At 51.1% G+C, this 21,656-nt stretch overlaps 6 protein-coding genes across 6 annotated transcripts; 2 read left to right on the top strand and 4 right to left on the bottom strand.

Moving 5' to 3' along the window:
• Positions 1 to 1,613: 1,613 nt before the first annotated feature.
• Positions 1,614 to 3,250, top strand: UCRPA7_5316 (putative c2h2 transcription factor protein; the record flags this gene model as incomplete). Its single annotated transcript, XM_007917863.1, has 3 exons — positions 1,614 to 2,227; positions 2,292 to 2,546; positions 2,614 to 3,250. The coding sequence occupies 3 exons, from the start codon at positions 1,614 to 1,616 to the stop codon at positions 3,248 to 3,250; spliced, it is 1,506 nt and encodes a 501-aa protein (XP_007916054.1).
• Positions 3,251 to 7,098: 3,848 nt separating this feature from the next.
• Positions 7,099 to 7,904, bottom strand: UCRPA7_5315 (putative 60s ribosomal protein l10a protein; the record flags this gene model as incomplete). The annotated part of the gene is made up of 3 exons (XM_007917862.1): positions 7,099 to 7,635; positions 7,695 to 7,804; positions 7,898 to 7,904. 3 exons carry the CDS (start codon positions 7,902 to 7,904, stop codon positions 7,099 to 7,101), a joined length of 654 nt encoding a protein of 217 aa, XP_007916053.1.
• A 1,265-nt stretch (positions 7,905 to 9,169) lies between these two features.
• UCRPA7_5314 (putative peroxisomal nadh pyrophosphatase nudt12 protein) lies at positions 9,170 to 10,468 on the bottom strand (the record flags this gene model as incomplete). Its single annotated transcript, XM_007917861.1, has 2 exons — positions 9,170 to 9,858; positions 9,913 to 10,468. The coding sequence occupies 2 exons, from the start codon at positions 10,466 to 10,468 to the stop codon at positions 9,170 to 9,172; spliced, it is 1,245 nt and encodes a 414-aa protein (XP_007916052.1).
• A 5,064-nt stretch (positions 10,469 to 15,532) lies between these two features.
• UCRPA7_5313 (putative delta()-delta()-dienoyl- isomerase protein) lies at positions 15,533 to 16,416 on the top strand (the record flags this gene model as incomplete). Its single annotated transcript, XM_007917860.1, has 2 exons — positions 15,533 to 15,720; positions 15,786 to 16,416. 2 exons carry the CDS (start codon positions 15,533 to 15,535, stop codon positions 16,414 to 16,416), a joined length of 819 nt encoding a protein of 272 aa, XP_007916051.1.
• Positions 16,417 to 16,465: 49 nt separating this feature from the next.
• Positions 16,466 to 18,904, bottom strand: UCRPA7_5312 (putative sphingolipid c9-methyltransferase protein; the record flags this gene model as incomplete). Its single annotated transcript, XM_007917859.1, has 1 exon — positions 16,466 to 18,904. The coding sequence occupies one exon, from the start codon at positions 18,902 to 18,904 to the stop codon at positions 16,466 to 16,468; it is 2,439 nt and encodes an 812-aa protein (XP_007916050.1).
• A 405-nt stretch (positions 18,905 to 19,309) lies between these two features.
• UCRPA7_5311 (putative sas10 utp3 family protein) lies at positions 19,310 to 21,169 on the bottom strand (the record flags this gene model as incomplete). Its single annotated transcript, XM_007917858.1, has 1 exon — positions 19,310 to 21,169. One exon carries the CDS (start codon positions 21,167 to 21,169, stop codon positions 19,310 to 19,312), a length of 1,860 nt encoding a protein of 619 aa, XP_007916049.1.
• Between the last annotated feature and the right edge of the window lie 487 nt (positions 21,170 to 21,656).

Genomic DNA, 21,656 nt, shown 5'->3' with positions numbered 1-21,656 from the left:
ACCAGAATCCAAGGATACTTCACAAACAAAGAGCGCTGCTCGCCGTTTTTGCCATTAGGAATGACTGCCATTGTCTTGTCCCGGACGGAAAGCATGCCAGGCTATCATATTGATCTTGACGAGGTCCACAGCCCATCCAGCAGGTATATACAACCAGTATTTCCTTTGTAATCTTGGGAGGCCCATCTGCTTTTGATTTTATTGAAAACATGTAATCGGAAGAATTCTTGTACTTTCTTTTCAGACCTGTCAGCCGGATTACTTGCTGTCGACAACATGGATCCTTCATAGCGACCCTTCAGGACTTCCTTCCTCAGGACTACTTACACCAGGCTGCGCCGCGTGAGGTCGTTTCTTTCCGGAGACCATGGTGGATCTATTACCCACGGACACAGGATCTCTTGTCTGAGCCAGACTCGAGAAAAGAAATAATATCTCTCCGTCGTCAAGACGATAGCGTGAGTATGTCCCACGTCAGACGTGTTGAACAAGTACAGCTCTTTTACCGAGGGATGGACGCCGGATCACAGGCCGTTTCATGGATCATGGATTCCCCAGGAGCTCGGGATTGCTTTTTTCTGTTGCTGGACTCGGAACCAGACCGAGCGTTCGTGGAGACGTCCGCTGGACGGGCCCGGACACAGCCCACTTTCAGCAGGATGCCTACTGGATCACCATGGATCTTAGCTTGCTTGCAATTGTCACTCGATCTTTTTCAAAGAGTGGTTGTAACGTATGCTAGAGCCACCACTCGCAGTTTAATGAAGACTGCTTTGGCTGCCGAACAGGTGTTGCCTACCCATGGACTCTTCAACAATGCCAGGAATGTGACAGCTTCGCTTTTACCAAGGAGGATCAATGCCACATGGGAACCTGTGATTACGCTGTCTTCGTGAGGACCGTTAACTTCCTGATATCGTCGGCCCAATTGAGGACTAACCTGGACTTGCTTCTCTTGCATATGTGGACACTGGACAATCATCGCACCAAGGATCTTGCAAACCCTGGCTATCAACACCCTAACCTGCTATCTTTTCCTGGCTTTTTCTGGCTTTTGTTCATCGCTCTCTTGCCTAATCCCATGTCTTCTGGACTGATCTCGACAATGCTGGAATCCTATGAAGACTTTGCCTCTTTCGCACGACTCCTTCCACAGGGATGTCCCAGGCCACTCGCCACAGGTTCTGCCCTCTACCACCGGATTGCAAGGATCCCTTTCCTGTCAGGTTCTGTCCGAACTCTTGACTCATTTGGTCTGTAGAATCCTCCCTCGATACTTGTCCTCGTGAATGAGACTAACCGGATATGCTTGGTGCAGGAACAAAGTTGTGCCATTTGAGATGTCCTTTTTTTTCTGTTTCCTATTGCAGTGATATCATTTTCGTGTTGTACAGGAAGTGGAGAAACAGCACACTGACCTCAAATACAGCGACTATAGCTTTAACCAGGCCGCCATGATGACTTCCAATGCCTCAGGGAATTTTCTTTTTTCTCACACAGCACCATCGGACCCTAACGGTCTGACTTGGGAGAGCACGACAGCAGAAGGAGCACAGAACTTCTTCTCAGACCATGGAGATGCCGAGGATTATACTACATTCCCAATTGGACGCATGACTCCCAGGAGGGATCAGGCCGAGACCATGGACATGGATGACTTCCACGCCAACTGGGCTGCTACCACAGCTGCTGAGCAGGCCAAGATCCTCAAGTCAGAACCAATGAGGCGGCTTACCTCAAAGAGTTCCACAGGAAGCCACAAGAACAGGACTATCAAGGCCTCTTCAAGCAAGAGCCGCCCAAGACTTCAGACATCTCTGTCTCAAATGTCCAATTTTGAAGTCACAGGTAATGCATCATCCGCCTACTCGGAAGGATCCTTGAGCAACGGCCGCATGATGGATGTCCAGCAGTATCTTTTCCAGGACTCGGATGCTTTGTCTGTTTCTTCACAGCCCATGTTCTACCCAAACCTGATGACAATGACTCCGGATGGAATGCCCTACTCTGACATGGCTGTAAGCCACGTGGACCCTACATGCACTCAGATGCAAGTGGAATTTGACACGAGTCTGACGAGCGACTCGCCGTCACACTCTTGGGACAACTTCAGCACCGGTTCCGATGGATCCTCGCCTCATCATGATGATTCCTGGCTTCAGCCCCTGCCGGACTCGCCCCCAGACAGCCATGAGAACTCCCCTATTTTCCGAGGACAGTCACAAAGGTATGTTGAAAGTGATGATCTATCTGTGCCCCCTCGACTCTTCTCACACGATGGATGTAATTAGGTTGAACGGGAAACTTGGATCCCAACAAGTCATGGCCACCGAGGACCTTACTGGAAGTGCAATGACCGCCATTGGAGATGATTTCTCTCTTCCCCCATCTTGGAGCACCCGCCGCCAGAGCAGCGAAGGTGAGTCTGCAAGGGACCACCCATTGTACAAGAATGCGTTTCCCCAAGCGGACGGGCTTTTCCATTGCCCATGGGAGGGCCAGGCCAGTTGCAACCACAAGCCCGAAAAGCTCAAATGCAACTACGAGTAAGTATTATTACGCTTTGGATCAGCTTTTTGAGAGGGAAATCCCAGTAACTAAGACTACCAACAGCAAATTTGTCGACTCCCACTTGAAGCCATACCGCTGCAAGGTCGACTCATGCGAGAATGCCCGTTTCTCTTCCACTGCCTGCCTCCTCCGACACGAGCGGGAAGCTCATGCCATGCATGGCCACGGAGACAAGCCCTACCTCTGCTCCTATGACGGATGTGACCGTGCCCTCCCCGGCAACGGATTCCCACGCAACTGGAACCTGAGAGACCACATGCGTCGTGTCCACAATGACAATGGCTCCTCTGTTCAGGCCAAGGCCGCGTCTTCGCCGCCTCCATCAAGCCGCAAGGAATCTTCCAAGGGCCGCAAGAGAAAGAACGATATCTCCGAGAGTGCCTCCAGCCGGAAGTCGCCCTCAACCAAGTCCATTCCTGTGGCGGACGTTGCTCCCACCATGAAGGCCGTGGAGACAGTGCCGAACCAGCACGCGGATTGGTACGAGCACCAGAAGCACCTGGCCGATCTTGTCAACGGCTTCACCAACCCGGAAGACCCGTTGGTTCTCCAGCGCCTGGTTGACGCGCAGAACTACGTCCAGGCCATGTCCAAGATCTCACGAAACCTGGTCACTCAGCAAAATGCCAACCTTTTGGAGCAGCCGTACCAGCGGTCCTTCTCTCAGCAGTCCGGTTGAATTGCCAAAATTTGGCCAGGGCACCTTTACACTCCTATCCATCCACCAGTCGAACCACGGTCCCCGGCCGCTGGCCGTAAAGGACAATCATCACCTCACTGGATTGAGGCTCGTGAATTTGACTGCAAGTGCACACGAGACAAGCCCGCCTGAAAGTCTGTTGTGAGACTTGGGTGGCTTGTCCGTGCTCCAAGCCGACTTCGGCACGGCTGTGTCGGTGTGGAGGCTATTTATCTACCGTGCCGCGAGGTTCCATCGGGAAGCAACTTAGACGGATTCAAGGTCCGCTCCCATAGAACTCGTGCCGGGCTTTTATGGATCGCTATCCATTCATGGTGATCAGTCATGGCTTTCCCCAGGCTGAATGTTTGTGTGATTTGTGTGCTGTAGTTTTTTTCTACTCGTCGAAAAGGAAAATTCAGAGGAGGATCGATGTATAAGCACGGGCATGTAACACATTTTAGAACAATGTATCGAAGGGCCGCCTTCTGGATATTAACAAGGGTCTCAGGGCGAAACAGTGCGCCAATTGTCTTGTTTTTGAAATAGCATGTAGTAGATAGAGATTTATGATGATGATGATCGCTCATACTTCCAACTTTCCATTATTAGTGATCATACCCGAGGAGCTATCCCATCTGTCTTGCCCAAGCGAACGGTGAGCACACCCACTTTCCCAGCAAAGCCAAACGAACCCGTGGTATCTTGAATGAATGAAGTGTGCCGGAACACGGCATCTAACGCAAAACTCCTTGATCTCCGAAAACAGAACTCGTGTCTACGCCGGGAGCGCTTGTATCCCTATGCAAATAATGATTGATGTATGCCGTCCACTGATGCAGTGGCTAAATGACGTCTCGCCTGCTCTGCCTCTTTACTTGACTCTTGCGTGCCTTGTGGACGCTGATGTGACCATCTTCGTATGGTGTGAATTGATATACACTCTCCTGAGTTGAGGACCGCTCGATCATGACTGAAGTAGTCGGCTGGATCTTTGGGAGTGGCTTGTTCAAATTGGGAGGCGGAAGCTTCACCCGAGATGGTGAACTTAGGGGTAGCTCTGCGGCGGAGGCGTGCTGCATGTAAAACAGGACTGGGGACTTGGGTTCTCCGCAGAATGTAGTCAGGGAGCTGCGTCTTGTTGAAGATGCTTTCTCGGCTCGACTAGACCGAGAGACGAAGCGAGATGTGCCGAGGAAACGAGGGAGGTATCGGCTGAAGAAAGGTTTGGTAGCTGGTAGAGAGGCGCAAATCTGGACAAATATTAGCATTGCCAATGATAACTTCCCGTGGTTTCATCATACTATTCCAATAAAGAGCTCGAGAGAGCTCAAGAGAAACACAATGTACCCATTCCACGTCGTGTCATGGTCTGCACTTGTCGTCATCTTCCAGGTGAAGAATGTCCTCACGGCACCAGCAACGCTGGCAAGGACACCACCAGTGAAAAGCCCCTGAACAATGAGAAGTTGTTTGAACGGAAGCTTCAGTCTGAACACGGTGGGGATTGGCACCAAGACAATAAGGAAGTCCGTGGTCGTGTTGATAATGCCGGCCGCCAGTAAGTGCGCTTCTTCATTGATGCATTTTTGAGGCAGGGCAGACAGAGTCCAGTAATCCGCAATGGGGCTATGTGTCCATCAATATTAGAGTCCCAATTTGGAGTATCAATGGGAAGCGAACCTGCATTGAAATATCGTGACGACGACGAAAATGAAGCAGTTGGCCGCTATGACCAATGCGAGGGCTATAACAACGTATCTCATACGACTTTGACTCGCTGTCATTAAACGATACATCAATGCTAGCATGGAAAGCTTCGTCAGACTTGTGGCAATATCGAAGAGAATCTGGGTCGCCATGCTGCTTGGATTAGAGATTTCCTTTTAGCATTACGGGGCTTGTGGCATACCTCAACTGGAGCCCAGGAGTAATAAACTGAGGTCGCACATCCCACGCATGTCTATCCCAGTCCAGCTTGTGTTCGGCAACGATGCCGCCGACTGCGAAGGCTGTTGCGGGTATCTGACGCCCGTATTAGTCCTGATTTTTGGTCGAGCCAAACTCTCACAGATTCCTTACATATGCAAGGATGATGAGCACATCGTCGAGTCCGAACCCCTTCGATATTTTTAAACGAGCGTACACTCTGATTCCAATGAGAGTAGTAACAATTCCGAGTAAAATGGAGATGATGATAGTATTCTCCGGGCCTTGGGTTGTTGGGTTCTTGTAATTTGGCGTCGGCCCGTTCGCGAGAACAGATAAGGGTGCTATCTGCATCCTGGGCAAGTAGAGAGTCGATGGCTAGACATCAATCACAAACATTTGGCACGGCTTTCCTAGAAGAAAGAGAGCACAGACAACATGTCTTCAAGCCTCAACACCGGGGGTCTCTTGTGATTGATAAGAGGCTGCCTCCTCGAGCACGAGTGGCACCCGGAGATACAGATCCAGCTTCGTTAAGCTAATCGGATCTAATCTGTCACTTGGGGGCGTTTGAGATCCTCCTCCATCACTCACCGTAGCCTTGGAGGGTCGCGTATTGTGAGTCTCAAGCCCCACTCATATGGCCATGGCTCTCGAGCTTCTGGTCAACTTTAAGACAGATGGCGAGCACCGGGATCGCTGTGAGGCCATCCGGTACCGCATATAGGCTAGGCAAGACTTGCCGTTCGCCACTCGTGACCGCATTTGTCTATGCTTGACAGTATCAAGGCTGCAAGGGCTCTATGGCTAGGCCTGGTGTAGAAGCCCTGCCCCTGTTCAGAGTGACAGCCTGGCTGGGCCAGGATCGATAACACGAGGAGGCCTGAGCAATGCTGAGGCTGCGATGTTTTAGTCCTAGTTATCCTATGCCAGTGGATCCTATCGACTGTGATGCACAATGAATCACAAAGATTTGCATCAATCAAGGTTTAGTGCGGTTCATCATGGCAGTCTTTGCTGAGAAGCAGAGGCCCAATGTAGGCTTGTGCTCCGTGTCTCAGGGGCTGGTGTGTGTGTGTATGTGAGTGTAAATCTCCGAAGCTCTGTAACCAGGTTATCTTGTCTCCGCATGTGATGTTGCGGCAAGGCTATGATCATGGTGCTACAATGGGGTTGGAACAGTGCTATGATCGCCTACTCTTTGTTGAGCGCGGAACCCTTGTCCTGGTGTTCCTGTATGTTCGTCGGATCCGCCAGAGTATCGGCTCCGTGTAAGTCATCAAGCTAATAATTCCGTTTCACACACATTGAGGAAACATGGCCTTCTTACGGGCCTGACTGACGTCAAATCAAAGGCTACTGGCTTTTCTCTGACTACTCTACGTAATTGCAGCCGTTAGTCGTGTTTCTCATCTGTCTTGAATGGCCGTGACATGGCTCGACGCCAAGGCCACTGGTTGACAGGAGAAACACAGTTATTTGTCAAACAGACACCATGTCAATGTTAAGACGGCTATTAGACTCCTCACCGTCAGAATCACACAATATTTTGATAACTTTGTCTACGCATAAGTGTAGAAACTTGGGACGTGCGCCGCATGACAGTGGCGGATCTGCATGAGCCGAAGGCAAGTGTTTCATACCGTGGAAGCGTGCACCACTGGACTGGGGGTGGCGCAGGCAAGGCAGTTGGAAACACCAATCGCATCTCTTCCTCGATTGACATCGAAGAAGCACAGCTACGCTGGAGACATGCACAGCTCAGAAGGAATACCGGCGTTTGATTTGGGGTCTGAATTTTGAAGATCGATTAAAACTATCCCGGTAGACTACCTAGACAATGCGACCTTTCCTTTGCCAGAGATTGCTAGTGATTATCACATGCCCTCCTTGAAAACCCAGCCAGAAAAATTTCACGCTTAGTAGAGGCGCTTAGGGGGAGACATGGTAGCCTTGATGGTCAAGCTACCAACGTTCTGCCAGCCCTTCTTCAGCAGCGAGACGAGGTAGTTGATGGCCAACATGATGTTGGCAACCAGCTGCTCGGTGTTCATGCCAACGTTTCCGACGGCGACACCCATGCAGAGAACCTTCTTCAGCTGGAACTTGATGGTGGACTTGACCTCGTTGATCTTGCCAGTGAGGTCATCGGCGTGAGAGACCGGGGTGGGGAACTTTCCGGCCTTGGACAGACCGGGACCCAGGAGACGGGGGATCTGCTTGATAAGGGTCTCGGAGGCGACGAAGGCGTCGTACTTGCGGGCAAGCTTCTTGATAAGCTTCTTGTTCTTGTTCAGCTTCTTCAAGTCGTCGGCGGACATGGCGTCGACGCCACCGTGCTTGGCACGATCGATATCGTGCTGGTCACCGAGAATGCAGACGGCCATGTTGGGGCGGGGAATGCTGGGCAGCTTGACAGTGCCGGAGAAACGCTTGTCACGCTGGGGATCGTAGTTCTATAGCGTTACAGTCAGCGTCTGTTGTCGTCAGGAGTACAGGGAAAGGTGCGTCATACCTTGAGGCCGATCTGGAGCTCAACGGTTTCCAAGAAGTTGCGCTTCTTGGTCTCCAGAGAGTACTCCAGGAGCTCGGAGACGTTGGAACGGACACCGGCGACTGTGATCTCTGTTTCATGAAGTCAGCAAGCAAGCTCGGATTGCTAATGAAGAGACCATCGCTGAAGAGCGACAGCTTCCCTAATCATAGGATAAAACGTACTAGACATGGTGACAGTCTTCCAATAGAATGATTTCTAATGGTGAGGTATACTCCGTTCTCAGAGTAGGTAAGTTGGGGAAGTTGGTGGTAAATTGACTTGACGTCGGGATCCTTTGGGAGACTAAATATGAAAGGAATTTTTGGTGTGGGCATACATATTCGGAGGGGCAAAGGGCGGTGTGACACTGCAAAAAGAGATTCCACCCTGGAAGACACGTCACGTGACTGCAATTTTCCAGAGAAATTCTCGCCGTTTGACGCATACTGCAGGCATGAATGGTTGGAATAGATACGGCAAGTTTTACTTAAAAATTAGTGTAGGCATATCATGTCATGGGAGACAAGAAACATTCTTTTCTGGCCTGACGTACATGGGTAGAAAGGCATATCTCATAGATGGCTGACGTTACAAGTTCAGCTCCTACTAGATGCTTGGCTCTTGTGATGATTACGATGTATCTCACGCAGCGCTGAAGATGAGAAGGCTCGTCTCATCAATGCTTTCGTACACTGGCAATCTAGCTACCGTACCCATCCATCAATCAATCGTCCAGCCAAAGTCGCGAAGGAAGACTTTGGAGTCATGTCGCAACCACCCCACCGTCAAGGACCTAGTAATGGCGTCCATGGCTTGTTAGAAGGGAAGAGGTGATCACTTTGCTTGCGGAGGCCGGGAACGGAAGACTATCCATAGAGAATCAGGATAACCCTCAGCAAGCCGCCGTAGCGGAGCCTTCGTTTGTACGAATTATAGTTCTTCACTTGACGGTGTAGAGATATAACCCTTACTGATGATGAAGAAGAAAAGAAAGAGAGGCCATTTCTCGAATTGGCAGCAGAAGAGTTTTATTGCTGCGGGCGCCGGAAATGGCACTAGCCTAAATCAAGACTAGTCCATCATGGCTGACCAGGACCTGTACCACGGCGTACCACTCAACCTGTTAATAAAGACACCAAGGTTCTCTGCAATTGCATGACAATTTCATTTCCCTTCTTTTACGACTTGAACGCCTGTGTTTTATATATCTCAGCATCTTTTGCTTTTCTTAAATTGAGTTATAACAAAAATCGGAAATAACTCTGTATCAACAGATTCAGCTCATGGAGATTAGTTGTCGCCAGGTAACTCATGGAGATAAACGCGGCTTCGCTAACAGACATGCCATAGTGCCATCGACTCTTGTATATGGACATTTATTCTATGCAAAATTTTCTCCTCTATATTCCATGGATTCATATCAATCAACCATGAGTACACAGCATTCTCAAGGCTTACAACTTCGTCCCGGCTCCCACGTATCCCTCAGTTACAGCAGTCATCAGGCGGTTCGCGATTGCGGTTTGAGGTGGCAGCCGCAAGGATCCTTCCACATAGCCTGCGGGTGCCGGCTCTCCCAGCCCGCTCACGCCCTTGTTTAAAGCCTCTCGGACCTCGTCGAATGTGAACCACTTGGCATCCTCCAGCTCCGGGTCGTTACCAAGGTCGATGCGTTCGCCATCGCCAGGAAGTGCCTGTGCGATTGCGCCGATCATCAAGCTTGCTGGGAATGGCCATGGTTGAGAGGAATGAATGACCACGCGGCTCAACTTGACGCCGCTCTCCTCATACACCTCTCTCCTGACAGCCTCCTCAATGGACTCGCCTGGCTCCAAGAATCCTGCCAGTGTGCTGTACGAGTAAGCGGGCCAGCGCCTTTGGCGACCGAGCAGCATGTGCGTTCCGGCCGCGTTCACAACGGCAACAATGATCGTCGGGTCCGTCCGAGGGAAGCTAATGTTGGAGACTCCTTTCCGCGTCGCACAAGGAGCGCGCTCATGGAGCTTTCCTCCCGCTAGATCCGTAGGGGGGCAAGCTCTCTTAGTACCTGAGTTAACAGAGAGAGTACGCTGGCCACACTGTGCGCAGAATGGGTTCCGCGCGTTCCAATCGAGTAGTGCTCGTGCTTGGCCGTACATCGCGGCTATGGCAATCATCATTCAGCAGTCCACTCAACAACGGGAAAAAAATATCTTACCTTCTGCCGCGCTCAGTCCCATATGTCGCTGGTCAGTGAAAAATGAGTACCCTTTCTGCTTTACAGCGTCAATGACACTGGTTGCGCTTGCTTCAGAGGACCCTCGCGGCGTGATGTCGATGGCAAAGTATGGTCGTCCTTGCCAGCTTTTGTACTCAAAAGCAGGACCGTCGCTGCTCGGTTGAAGCTTATGTGCCTCATCGATGCCGAGGAGGAGGATCAGAGGATGAGTTTCCTCCGAGTTGAAGTCTTTGATCATCTCCTCCTCGGTCTTGAGGAACGGATCAGGCCCTGTGAATGGCGTTACATCCGCATTGCTCAGGTACGCGATCCGATTGCGAGTCTCATCAACAAGAGGAGCCAGCTCGTTCATTAGCAGGAACCGGGTGGACGGGTGTGAGAATGCGGATCTTAGGAAGACATGATCATGTCTCAGAAAAGCGACTCTGTTCAGAGGACTACCCGAGAAGTAATTCGCAATCTCGCGGCCGAATTTCCGTGAGAGCATCGAGTCTTCTTCGTCAAAGACCGGGAGAGCTGGGATTGTTGATCCCATATTTTGAGGAGGTAGGTATGGTGGAAGATGGTCTTCCGTTGAGCTCTACTGCTACTTTGCTTTCCTGATATGAGGCGCGAAAGTGATTACGAGATCCTTATTTTGTGCAATGTTGATAATGTAGTAGAAAGCCCTAATTTGACCTTCCTGTCGACTTGAGGTTGAATTCTCTCGTCATTGATTGACAGTGGGGTCGGAGGTGCTATCGGCGGGCTTAACTCAGACCCGTTGCTGAGTAATTAGAGGATTGCGATCTGGCGCCCGACGTGGGGAAACCGAGGCCCTAGATTTTGTGATCTCTATACTTAGCACTAAACCCGACGCTATTATCGCGGCGATGTTTAGATGCTATAAATTAACCTACCTTCTATGCAGTACGATGAAAATACTGATAGTGTCTCAAGCCGTTTATTCTGAATGGAAAAGAAAGTATCGGTATCTGGTTACCTGCTATGTCCTTATATGGAGACATTACGAGAATTGATTACTGAGGCAGGCTTTCAGGCTGAGCTCTTTCTTCAATTGTTCGAATACTAATCAGCTTTTTCAATTGCAATGTCTAGATTTGAGCTCATCACTATCAATTTTCGACCATCAGATATAGGGTTATGTATCAGATATAACCGTTTATCCAATATTAGTAGCAAGTCGAGCAACCTGCAGTCCTCGTTCTAACTCGATATGTCGTCTGCTGGAGTAGACCAGACATCCTACCTCGCACTCCAAATACATACTCGGTCTCATGAGTTCTCATGAACACGTAAGATTATGACTCAGCATCTAGTCGGGTCAAGCTTTTGAAAATTGCACCATACAGTCTAAGAGTTCTGACATTCATCCCCTGCTACAGTCTACTTCGTTCGTCGATCGAACCTGATGAAACCTATCACCGATCATGACGTTTTGTCCAACCTTCATATAAGTTCACGTTGAGATTTGAAAAGCTGATTCTAAGCACGTTTTCTCTATGAGAACAGCTCCCTCTATACAAGACTCTTCAGTTGTATTCCCATTCTTCTTGACAGCCGTGCCATTCGTATGGAAGTTTTTCGCTACAATTCGTTCTTGTGGTCACACAGAATATACGGTTGTCGCCAGAGAAGACAACAGGCTCAACTTGTTTATATCAAGTTGCTCAAATATGCTCTGGAGTCGAAACTTTTCATGAACTGCTTCTCGAATTTCAATATACCCCCACGTGCTCCCCACAATTTCCCCGGATTTCCAGGCGTTCTAGCCGTGGCTGAGGCGGACCCTTTCAGCTGGGCTTTAGCGAAGTCGGGGCGGCGGACAATTAAAATACGCAATGAATCATGCGCCTGTGAAAAAACCTCTGCCGTCATCTACTTACTACTGCTCCCCACCTCCATCGGCTGAAACTCTCACCTTAATAACTCAGATTGCATTTATTTGTCGGGGTTTCAATTGACAAGTTTGCGTTTTTTCTTAATAGAGTATTCTTTGTGCTCGTTACTCTTTCCTAGAGACCGGACAGTGCAGGTACTTCGGATCGGACAGCGCGGGGATTGCGCCAGGTTTTGGGTAGATGATGATGGCGCCACCGACAGAACCACTCAATCTTGATGTTGAAGCCATCTCTGGCATCTGTGGGTGAGTCTTGTGACATTTAATGACCAATTGGTGCATTAGTCTGACTTGAGCTGCTCTAGTTCGATCTCAATTGCCTGCTGGGTTGTTGTCTTCTCGCCTCAAATTATCGAGAATTTTCGGAGAGGCAGCGCAGATGGCCTGTCACTTCAGTTCGTGATTGTATGGCTCCTAGGCGATGTCTTTAACATATTGGGTGCCGTTCTGCAAGGCGTGTTGCCGACGATGATCATCCTCGCCATTTACTACACGATTGCCGATGTCGTTCTCCTGGGCCAGTGCTTCTACTACCGCGGGTTCACTTGGAAAGACGAGGTCGTCCCACCCGCCCCTAAACCGCAAGACCAACATCATGCGGGCGAGCCAACCGAACGAACCGGCCTTCTGGCCCAACAAGCACAACGCGAACGTCGAGGATCGGACTGGTCCGACTTCTCCCATCTGAATCCGACCCTACCACTTGTCAGCGAGACACCTCCATCGCCGCCGCCGCCGCCTCCAACACGTTTACAGGCTATCGCCTTCAACACGCTGGCAGTCATAATGGTCATTGCTGCAGGAGTTGCTGGGTGGTTCTTGAGCCGGGCCCACGGAGGCGCTGAAGAGCACACGCCTGAGCACCACGACGAAGACTTACATTTTGACCTCTGGGGCCAGATTTTCGGGTGGTTATGTGCCGTTTTATACCTCGGCTCACGTCTTCCCCAAATTCTGCTCAACTGGCGACGCAAGTCGACCGAGGGCGTGAGCATGCTATTCTTCCTATTCGCGTGTCTCGGTAACCTAACATATGTGCTCTCGATCTTTGCATATGACCCGAAATGTCGCCTGGAAAAATGCGAGCCGGGTGAGGCGCAACATGTCTATGGCCAGTATATACTGGTGAACCTCTCCTGGTTGGCTGGGAGCTTAGGCACTTTGTTGTTGGATATGGGCATCTTTGTTCAGTTTTTCCTGTATAGCAAGGCAGGGGATGAGGAAGAGGGAGACGACGTGATAGACGAGGAGGAAGAAGAACGTAGCATCGAAACGGAGAGATGGGAGCAACGACCAGTTCTGGAACGGAACGCATCGAACTGGTCGCGGTAGGATATTTACATGAGGAACAGGCTCACTATCCGGATTATTTGGCTCCTGGAGTTCGGGTTGGGAAAATATGTGCATATCTTTCATTCGGAATAGAAAAATCTCTAGCATAAGGTCTAGCATCAGCAATGATATCTTTGCTTTGTCAACTTTAGACTATCTCGAACAGAATCCCAATCTGGGCGGTTAGACTACTCAGAGCCAACCAACTCTTCTGCACAGGAAACTTGCACCTCCAGCAAACGCAGTCACCCCTGTGAATACAATCAGGGATCCGTATCCGGACCCGTAACCACCCACAGCATCCCCCTCCCAAGATCGGCTCTTCATGAGAAGCTCGCTCAAGGGGCCCGACACAACATTACCAATTCCTCTGCCAGATGCGAGAACACCAATGACCATGGGAGGGTACATATCACTATTTCTTTGCGTCCCGCTTGCCGTGCTAGCGATGCTCCCGTGGGATGCGACCTCCTTCATGATCCCCGCCCAGGCGCTGGTGAAGGAGCCGGCAAATATACCATAGACTATGCTAAACACATATAGCACACCAAGACTATTAGCGAAACCCCATATCAGGAACGTGCCCACCGTGGCCCCAACAGTCGACACCATGAGACAGGTAGTGACATGGAAACGGTCACTCAGCCAGCCCATCGCAATACAGCCAACGACGGAGGCAACGTTATTGAGCAAGATGGTCAGGGCAGAGGGAAAGGCGCCGGCGTCGAGCGAGTCGCGTGCGTAAGATGGCAGATAGATGCCCGGAAGGAAGAATCCGGTGGCTTCGATGATATTTGTGAGCTGATAGATGGCAAACATGGGCGAAAGCACAAAGCTGAAGCTGATCGGTCTGGGGCGAGTCATGGCAGGGACTGGAACACGCGGCTTGAGGAAGTAAGCGAGAGGTGCAGTCAAGCCGAACAGCATCCCTGACCAGATCCGGAGCGTCGTCTTGTACCCGTATGCGTCAAGGAAGTGCTTAAGCAAGAGTGGCAAGGCGACCTCAGATAAGCCAGCACCGGACCACATTATGCCATATGCTAGACCTTTTCGTTTGACAAACCATTCATCCATGTATAAGATACATGGGATGTACGCTATCCCTCCCCCGATACCATAAAAGACGCCCTGAGTGACGATGAGATGTGTGACGGTGGTAGAGAACGAGCTCATCGCAAGTGCAAAGCACATGATGAGGAGGCCCACGAGTGGCATCCAACGAGCAGGCCGAGGAAACATTCTATTGAAGGCCATCAGAGGCACTGCCGACAAATACATGATCCCCTGTGAGATGTTAGCCTGAGTGTCTCAATTGGATAGCCATATCCTGTTCAATCGTACCATGGCGCAAGTACCAATTACAGCAATATTTGACTGCCCGGAAAACGGTTCGTGTTTGCTGTAGTAGTCTTGGAATAGACCAAAAGAGAAGCAGGAACCCCAGACAAGAGCCTCGACGGCAAACGCAGCCACCAAGAAGAGGTACGCATCCTTGCCGCTATCGACAGGCGGCAGAGAGAACTCTTGCCCTCCATTCGCCGGCCCGACGAGGTCGTTACCATTATTGCTGACGCCGGTCTCTGCGGAAGACTCGTTTAGGGGCCGGAGCGCGAGGGACGGCGGTTCTGCGACCTCTGCGGACGCCATCATCAAAGACAGGGATGATTTAGCAAGTAAGAAGTTTATTCGTATTGTGATGAAGTATTTCCACATGGGGGATCGGACTTCGATGGGACTTTTATATCATAGTCAACTCCAAGACCCAGTTGATAAGGATCGCTTACGTGCTACGGGTGACCATCAACAATTCCTTCTTGGCCATATAGTCAATCCTCCAGCGCCCTTCGCGGGACATACGGGAAGGGTCCATATTGGTGGAGTGTTTTATGCAGCGAAATCCTGGGCAGTCCGTCCATACCTAAGGTAGGTAGTGACTAGGATGGCAATTGACTCGATGGACTTTAGGAGACTCAGATGCAGTCATTCATATCCCACCGATTCCAACCGCCATTGGAATAACTTAAACTAGTTTCAAACAAGTCAAGCGCCTGCGGGATAGATACAGAAGATCTAGGGAATGCTGCTCACTTGGTAGGCGGCCGCGATTGTGGGGTTAAAGAGAGGCTTGGGGAAAAGAACCGAGGCAACTGGCGCTGACATGGTGGGGATCGCGGCAGTACACTTAGTGCCTCCTGGTTAACGGTAACCATGAACAATCGATACTTCTTCATAGGCGGCTCACTCTGTTTTGCTTAGCTAGACTTTTTCTTTGAAGTACATAGATTCGTCTCTAGTCGATAACTGTATTCGGAATTGCTCGTCTCTCTGTATCATATTGCAAACATTCAAGAAAGTCTGTGGTCGGCAATGGCAGACTCGGTCATCAGCGTCGCCTACAACGGCAGAATAGCCACCATCACGATTAACAACGACAAGAAACTCAATGCTTTGAATCAGCAGCAATATTACGAGCTCGGTCAGACGCTGCGGGAGGTTGCTACTCACGATGAGGTCTACATAACCCTCCTTCAAGCCAAAGGGCGCTACTTCTCAGCGTATGAACTCCAACAAGCTCCACAGCGCTGTCTGGGACCCATCACTAACACTCCTCGTCTTACAGCGGTGCAGATGTCTCTATCACAGACAATGCGCCGAGCGGAAAGACCCCAGAAGTGCACCTACATTGGCTACGTAGCTTCGTGGCGCTGAACCTGAACATTGCGCAGGCCTTCTACTCACATCCCAAGATCCTCGTCGCAGCGCTCAATGGGCCCGTCATCGGTCTGACGGCCGCGCTGGTCGCCTTCGCCGACTTTATCTACTGCGCCCCTCACACGTTCCTGCTCACGCCCTTCTCGTCGCTTGGGCTGGTCGCTGAAGGTGCTGCGTCGCGCGGGCTGGTGCAGCGGCTCGGCATCAGCAAGGCCAACGAGGCACTCATCATGAGCAAGCGCGTCACTTCCGAGGAGCTACTTGCGACAGGCTTCGTCAACAAGATATTCGACTGCAAGAAAGGCGAGGACGACAAGTTCAACCAGCTGGTGCTGCAGGAAGTCAATGACAGGCTAGGAGAGCATCTCATTGGGGACAGCTTGACCGGCATCAAGAAGCTCATCCGCAAGCCGGAGAACGATATTCTAGACAAACAGAACATCACTGAGGTATTCGCCGGACTGGAGAGGTTCATGAGCGGAGTGCCACAGGAAGAATTCAGGAAAATTGCATCAGGAGAGAAACGTCATAAGCTGTAGAAACCAAAGGCTTCAATATAATGTATTATTTTGGTGTTATGACTGGATATCATATCAGCAGTCCGAATAACAGGTTGGTTTTCTTCCAGTAGTCCTGCGATGACTTGATCAACCGTTGCCGTGCTGGGCCGCTGTCCAACCCGGTCTTTTCATAGACTACCTCCTCTAGCCCCTTGATCTCATCACGGCTGGAGCCGGCTGGAGGACTAAAGCAACAGCGGAGTAGAGAAATGTCGTAGAGCCACTGGATCAGCAAATCTTTTCGTTCTGCTTCTGTCACATCTGAAACGGCTTTGCCATTGGGCTCATTATTGCCCTCCGCGTCTTCATGACCATTTGCCTCTTCTGAAGGCTCCGCGGATTTGGGCTTCGCTAGATGGGCCGCCAATGCCTCAAGCCACGCTTCACTGAGCTGCTTGGTAAGGTGCTGCTTCATCGTCGTTACTGCCACAGGGCTCCAAAGGTCCGTACCAGCATCGCCCATTGCGATAGTAAGATCACGAAGAAATCTGAAAACGCCAGGCGAAGGTGACGTTGGGAGCTCCGGCTCGCCCTCCCACAGACTTCGGCCGATGACGCTCTTTCTGGCCAATGCCGAGGTGACGAACTCATCCATTGGTGAGATAATCACGGTTTGTGCAACCTTGTCTTGCAGCGGGGGCACAAGGGCCATGCCAAAGCTTTCCACCACTTTCAACTTTGGCAACTTAGCGCGAATGTCTCGCAGTATTCGCACCAGATACATGGCGATGTGGCCATTATCAGGCCTGTCTTTGTGAGCATCCCATAGTTTTGTGAACTGAGAATCTAGATCCTGAAAGGCTTTCTCAAGTGACTTGTTGAGGTGATCGTGTAGTTTTTGCGGATCCTCCCTGCTCAACTCCTGTTGGCGCTGTTCGATGACTTCCTCGTCTTCGATCTCATCCACATCGTTGTCCCATCTCTGGCGCCTTAGCTGTTCGACGATCTGCCCCACATCGTCAATCACTCGATACCAGGATCTGTAGCTATTTACGGCTTTTGATACCGCCTGATTCCTGCCATATAGACGCGAGATGACATCCTGAGTAAACTGATTTGCGCCGCCGGATAGATCAATGTCAAGGGCATCCTCATCCCAGAGACTCAGATGTTGATCAGTAATACCCTCTTTCCAAGCGTCAAGCGTGGCGGAAACCTCTGAGGCCACAAGTCGTAGCTTGTTGACTTTCGTATCCAAAACTTCAACGACATGAGCATTGATGGTCGTTCGAAATTTTTCAAGCATAGTCGAAGGATCGAACCCTTTGGCTTTACCTCCGTCTCTGATCCAAAGTTGCAAAACATCTGTCCTCATCTCAACAATGGCTTTGAAGTCTACCACCTTCTCCAAAGTCCTCTCAAGGCCTTGTAGCAGTACTTCTCCACCTCCGGTAGCCCATCTCATAAGCATCTCCTTCGCTTGCTTGCCGTCTAAGTCGTCGTGGCGTATGTACGGCTTGAAATACTGGATATCATCGCCGCACCATCTCTCATAGATATCGAGTCGTAGCCCCTCAAGTTCCTTCAAGGACGGGTCGACGAGAAGGCGGTCTTTCTTGAGCCCCATTAAGGCTTCTTTCAGCTTATTAGGTACGAGAGCTTGTACATCTAGGAGAGTTCTCGTGTAGAGCCCTAGACTCTTGACGACATCCTTGGTGCTCCTTTCTCTCTCGTGTTCCTCGATCTCGAAAGCAAGCGCCATTGCCTCGCCTCTGACACGTAGAAAGTGCCTAACAACATCTCGGGCACCAGAGTTGTCTGTCAGACTATACGCACATAACGCCTTTAGTACTGCCTCACGATCCGCCTGTTCTTCAGCCTGCTTCAAGACAATTTCAATTCCACGAAGCAGCCTCCGTTTCAAGTTCCCCAAGCTCTTCTTCGAAGCTTCGACGGCAGCGTTTATTTGCACATTGGTGACGTCGTCCCCAAGACTCTTAACCAGCAGTCTACTCAAGACCAATACCTTCGCAGCAATGACCAATCTGTCCCCGCGACTTGGTGTATCTGGGCCTGTATCCTCCTGGATCTTATTCTTTGCCGAGCCGGAGCTCTTCAACATTCTCGCCACAGCCAGCACACAAGCCTCGAGCAGCTTGGCCCTCGCGACCAAACCCAGGCCTGATCCGTCTCCAGCGCCAACGTCGGGCACGTCCTCGCGTTCCTTGACAAATTTGCCTAACCCTGCTACCTTCCCGCCGACAACCGCACGGCCACACCGCCCGCCCATGCGGCCAAGAGTGCCCTGGACAATGTCCATCTCTGCGCGCATGCGGACGATGGCGTCTGCGGTGCCGAGCAGCTCACGGTAGCTGCTGCCGACCTGTGTGCGCAGGCGCGCGGCCTTGTCCTCGACGGCGACATGGAGAGCTTTGTGGATGGAACGGATCTGGGGTAAGGTGTGAGCGCCGGAGAAGATCTGGGCTGACGACGTCAAGGTCGACAGGTCGGGCGTGGTTGTCGCCATGTGGAGGGTTTGTAGAGCTCGTCACGCTCGTTTATGCGGTCGAACAGGAGCGGCTGTCCTTCTGAGCTTTCGATTACAGAGTAAGATTCGCTTCCGGCAGACCCATACTCGAGTTCGTGTCTCCTGCCAGACGACTGTTGTGGTGTGCAGGAACGTCAAGGTGGACAAATCAAATGGTTCAGCTTGCACAGGCCAGCTTTCTGGTGTTGTGGTAGTGGGATGGTGGACGGCCCAACATCCACCAAACAGCTCCACTAGCTACTGCAAGCATAATTGACATTCGGGATCTTTGCGTTCTAGGCATAACCTATAAAACAAAATCACTGGACATGATAGGCTTTGAAACCAGATTGAGTTATGAATAGATTCGAATCAACAACAAGTCGCTTTCTATTGCTTGCTCTATCACAGCTTGACACTCTTGACCAAACCCGACTTGATACCTGTCAACTCGCCTTGGTAACCACCCTTGCCTTCACCTCCCTTGTAGACAGCACGCATGCTTCCAAGCTTCTGCTGCTTGGCCATGTACGCCTTCCTCTTCTTGACTCTTGGGTTTCTGACGTCCTTCTTCCTGTGTGGCGTCAAACCCTTGTTCTTCTGAATGGCATATGTGATCTTCCGCTTGCCGTCCTCGCCAACCTCCTCCCGCTCGATCACCCTATCTGCCTTGCTGGCAGCGGCGAGAGCCTCATATTTGGCGGCCTTGTCATCCTTCTTCCTTTGAGATCTGGCGGCGACCATATCATAATACTCATCCTCATCATCCCGCAGGCGGTTTGCGACATCGTCATCCTCACCGCCGCTGTCCTCGCCCAGAGCAGTGCCATGCTTGGAGTCCTTCTGACCTCGTCGCTCAGCCTCCGCGTTCAGTCGGGCTTGGCGGTCCCTGAGACGCTCTCTGTACGGTATATCCACATCACCACCGGCTTCCCGTCCAGCATCTGACCGGCGATTTGCCTTCTGAACGATCTGCGAGGTATAGAACCGCAAACTCTTCTTCTTGGCCACCTTGTCAGCTGCTGTCCTAGCATCAATGATATCTTCCTCGCCGAAATCGGAACGATCATCATCAGCCTGTGCGGTCGTCGAAGTAGCAAACTTGACTTTCTTGGATTTCTTGGAGGTGTCAAGCAGAGCAGATAGATCTGCGAGAGACTCCTCTATCTCCTTCGCCTTGGCTCGCTTCTCCTTGTCTGCCTTCTTCTTCTTCTTCTCAGCGCCATTAATGCCCAGATCCTTGGATATCTTGCCGGCTTTCTTTGTGACCAGCGACTGCTCAAAAGCGTCCGATTCATCTTCAGGGGGCGAAGGAAGCGCTGCAACTGAGGTCCTTGACGGCTTGAGACTCTTCACCTTCTGCCATGCCTCACGGCAGCCAACGAGAGTCTCCATAATCTCGTGGTCCCTGAGCTCAGCAGGATCGAGTGGCTTCTGCGTGTTATCAGCATCCCGGGCAGGAGATGTCAGGATAGCGAAGTAGCTAGCAAGTGCTGCAATGTAGCTTCCCAGCACCCAGTGTCTTACAACCTCCAGAGACTTGCTCGGCTTGCCCTCGGCTTCCTTCTGGCAGGCAGCCAACTGAGGCTGCAGTGTTTGAAACTCATCAACCAGATATTCAAACTCAGGGTAACGTGCTTGCAGGATCCGTAGACGTTCTTCAGGGCCCATGTCGTCTGTAATCTCAAGATCCTTGAGAACCTCTGTCACGACCTCGCCGCCCTCGGCCTCAGCATCCGGAGCCAGCCATTCGTCCTCATCAAAGATGAAATCAGCCTCAGACATCTTAGATAGCTTCTTCTGCTGCAACCTGCGTGCCTCAGCCTCCTCCTCGAGCGCATCCGCTTCAGTCTCGATGTTATCGGCATTGTAGTATTCTTGCTTCGAGTCTCCCCACCAGCTGGCGTCTCCTTCTTCGTTCACTTCTTGTTCGTCTTCCGAGTCTTCTACAACTTTCTTAGCCGCCTTGCCCTTCTGCAATTCCGGCTCATCATCGCTGTCCTCCCCTTCCTCGGACTGATCATCGAAGTCGAGGATCTCCTCGTCGGACGGCTCAAGGAAGTCGTCTTCCTCTTGTTGTCTCTTCAAACGCTTGGATCGGGGCTCGTCTTCTAGCAGTATCTTGTCTTTGTTTATGAAGTACTCCTCCTCGGAATCAGCAAGGTCCTCGTAGGTGGTGACGGGTCCCAGTCGTGCATCGGTGGGGTCGAAGTCTTTTGGGCCGCTGCCCCCAGAGGGGGGGGATGCCTTTCTCTTTTTTCCCATGTTGGCGAGTAGAGGCTTCTCTGTCAACCTGATTTTATTTTGCTTTGTTATGTGCGCTTATCATGCGCGTGCGCTGTGATGCAGCTCCCGCCCAGAGCTGTAGAGTCGTTGATATGATCTTTTCTTGGGTTGTTACCGCCTTCCAACTTTCTGCCAGAATTTTTTTTTCTTTGCAACGGCAATGGGTGGTAGCCCACCCCCACCAGCTACCTAGGTGCCGCACTAATGCAACGGCGGGAAGCGCTAAAGTTGCTGAAAGGAATAGGTCGGCCCAAGCCTCAGGATCGCTTGTCTTATTGAACGGTCGATGCACTGTAAGCTGGAGCACGTACTTTGGGCATCTCATCTTCCTTCATACGGGATTCAGACATACATCAGCACTTGATACCAAAACACAGCTTCACTGCTGATCTACATACCTACACTAAGTACAGTACCTAGTAGGCTATAGCACTAGACGACTGCCGACTTCATTCGTCCACGAATC

The sequence above is a fragment of the Phaeoacremonium minimum genome, assembly GCF_000392275.1.
Source record: "Phaeoacremonium minimum UCRPA7 unplaced genomic scaffold PA7_03_scaffold_409, whole genome shotgun sequence".
Classification (NCBI taxonomy): domain Eukaryota; kingdom Fungi; phylum Ascomycota; class Sordariomycetes; order Togniniales; family Togniniaceae; genus Phaeoacremonium; species Phaeoacremonium minimum.
Note: the sequence above shows the minus strand (reverse complement) of the source record. Positions and strands in the feature narration are given on the sequence as shown.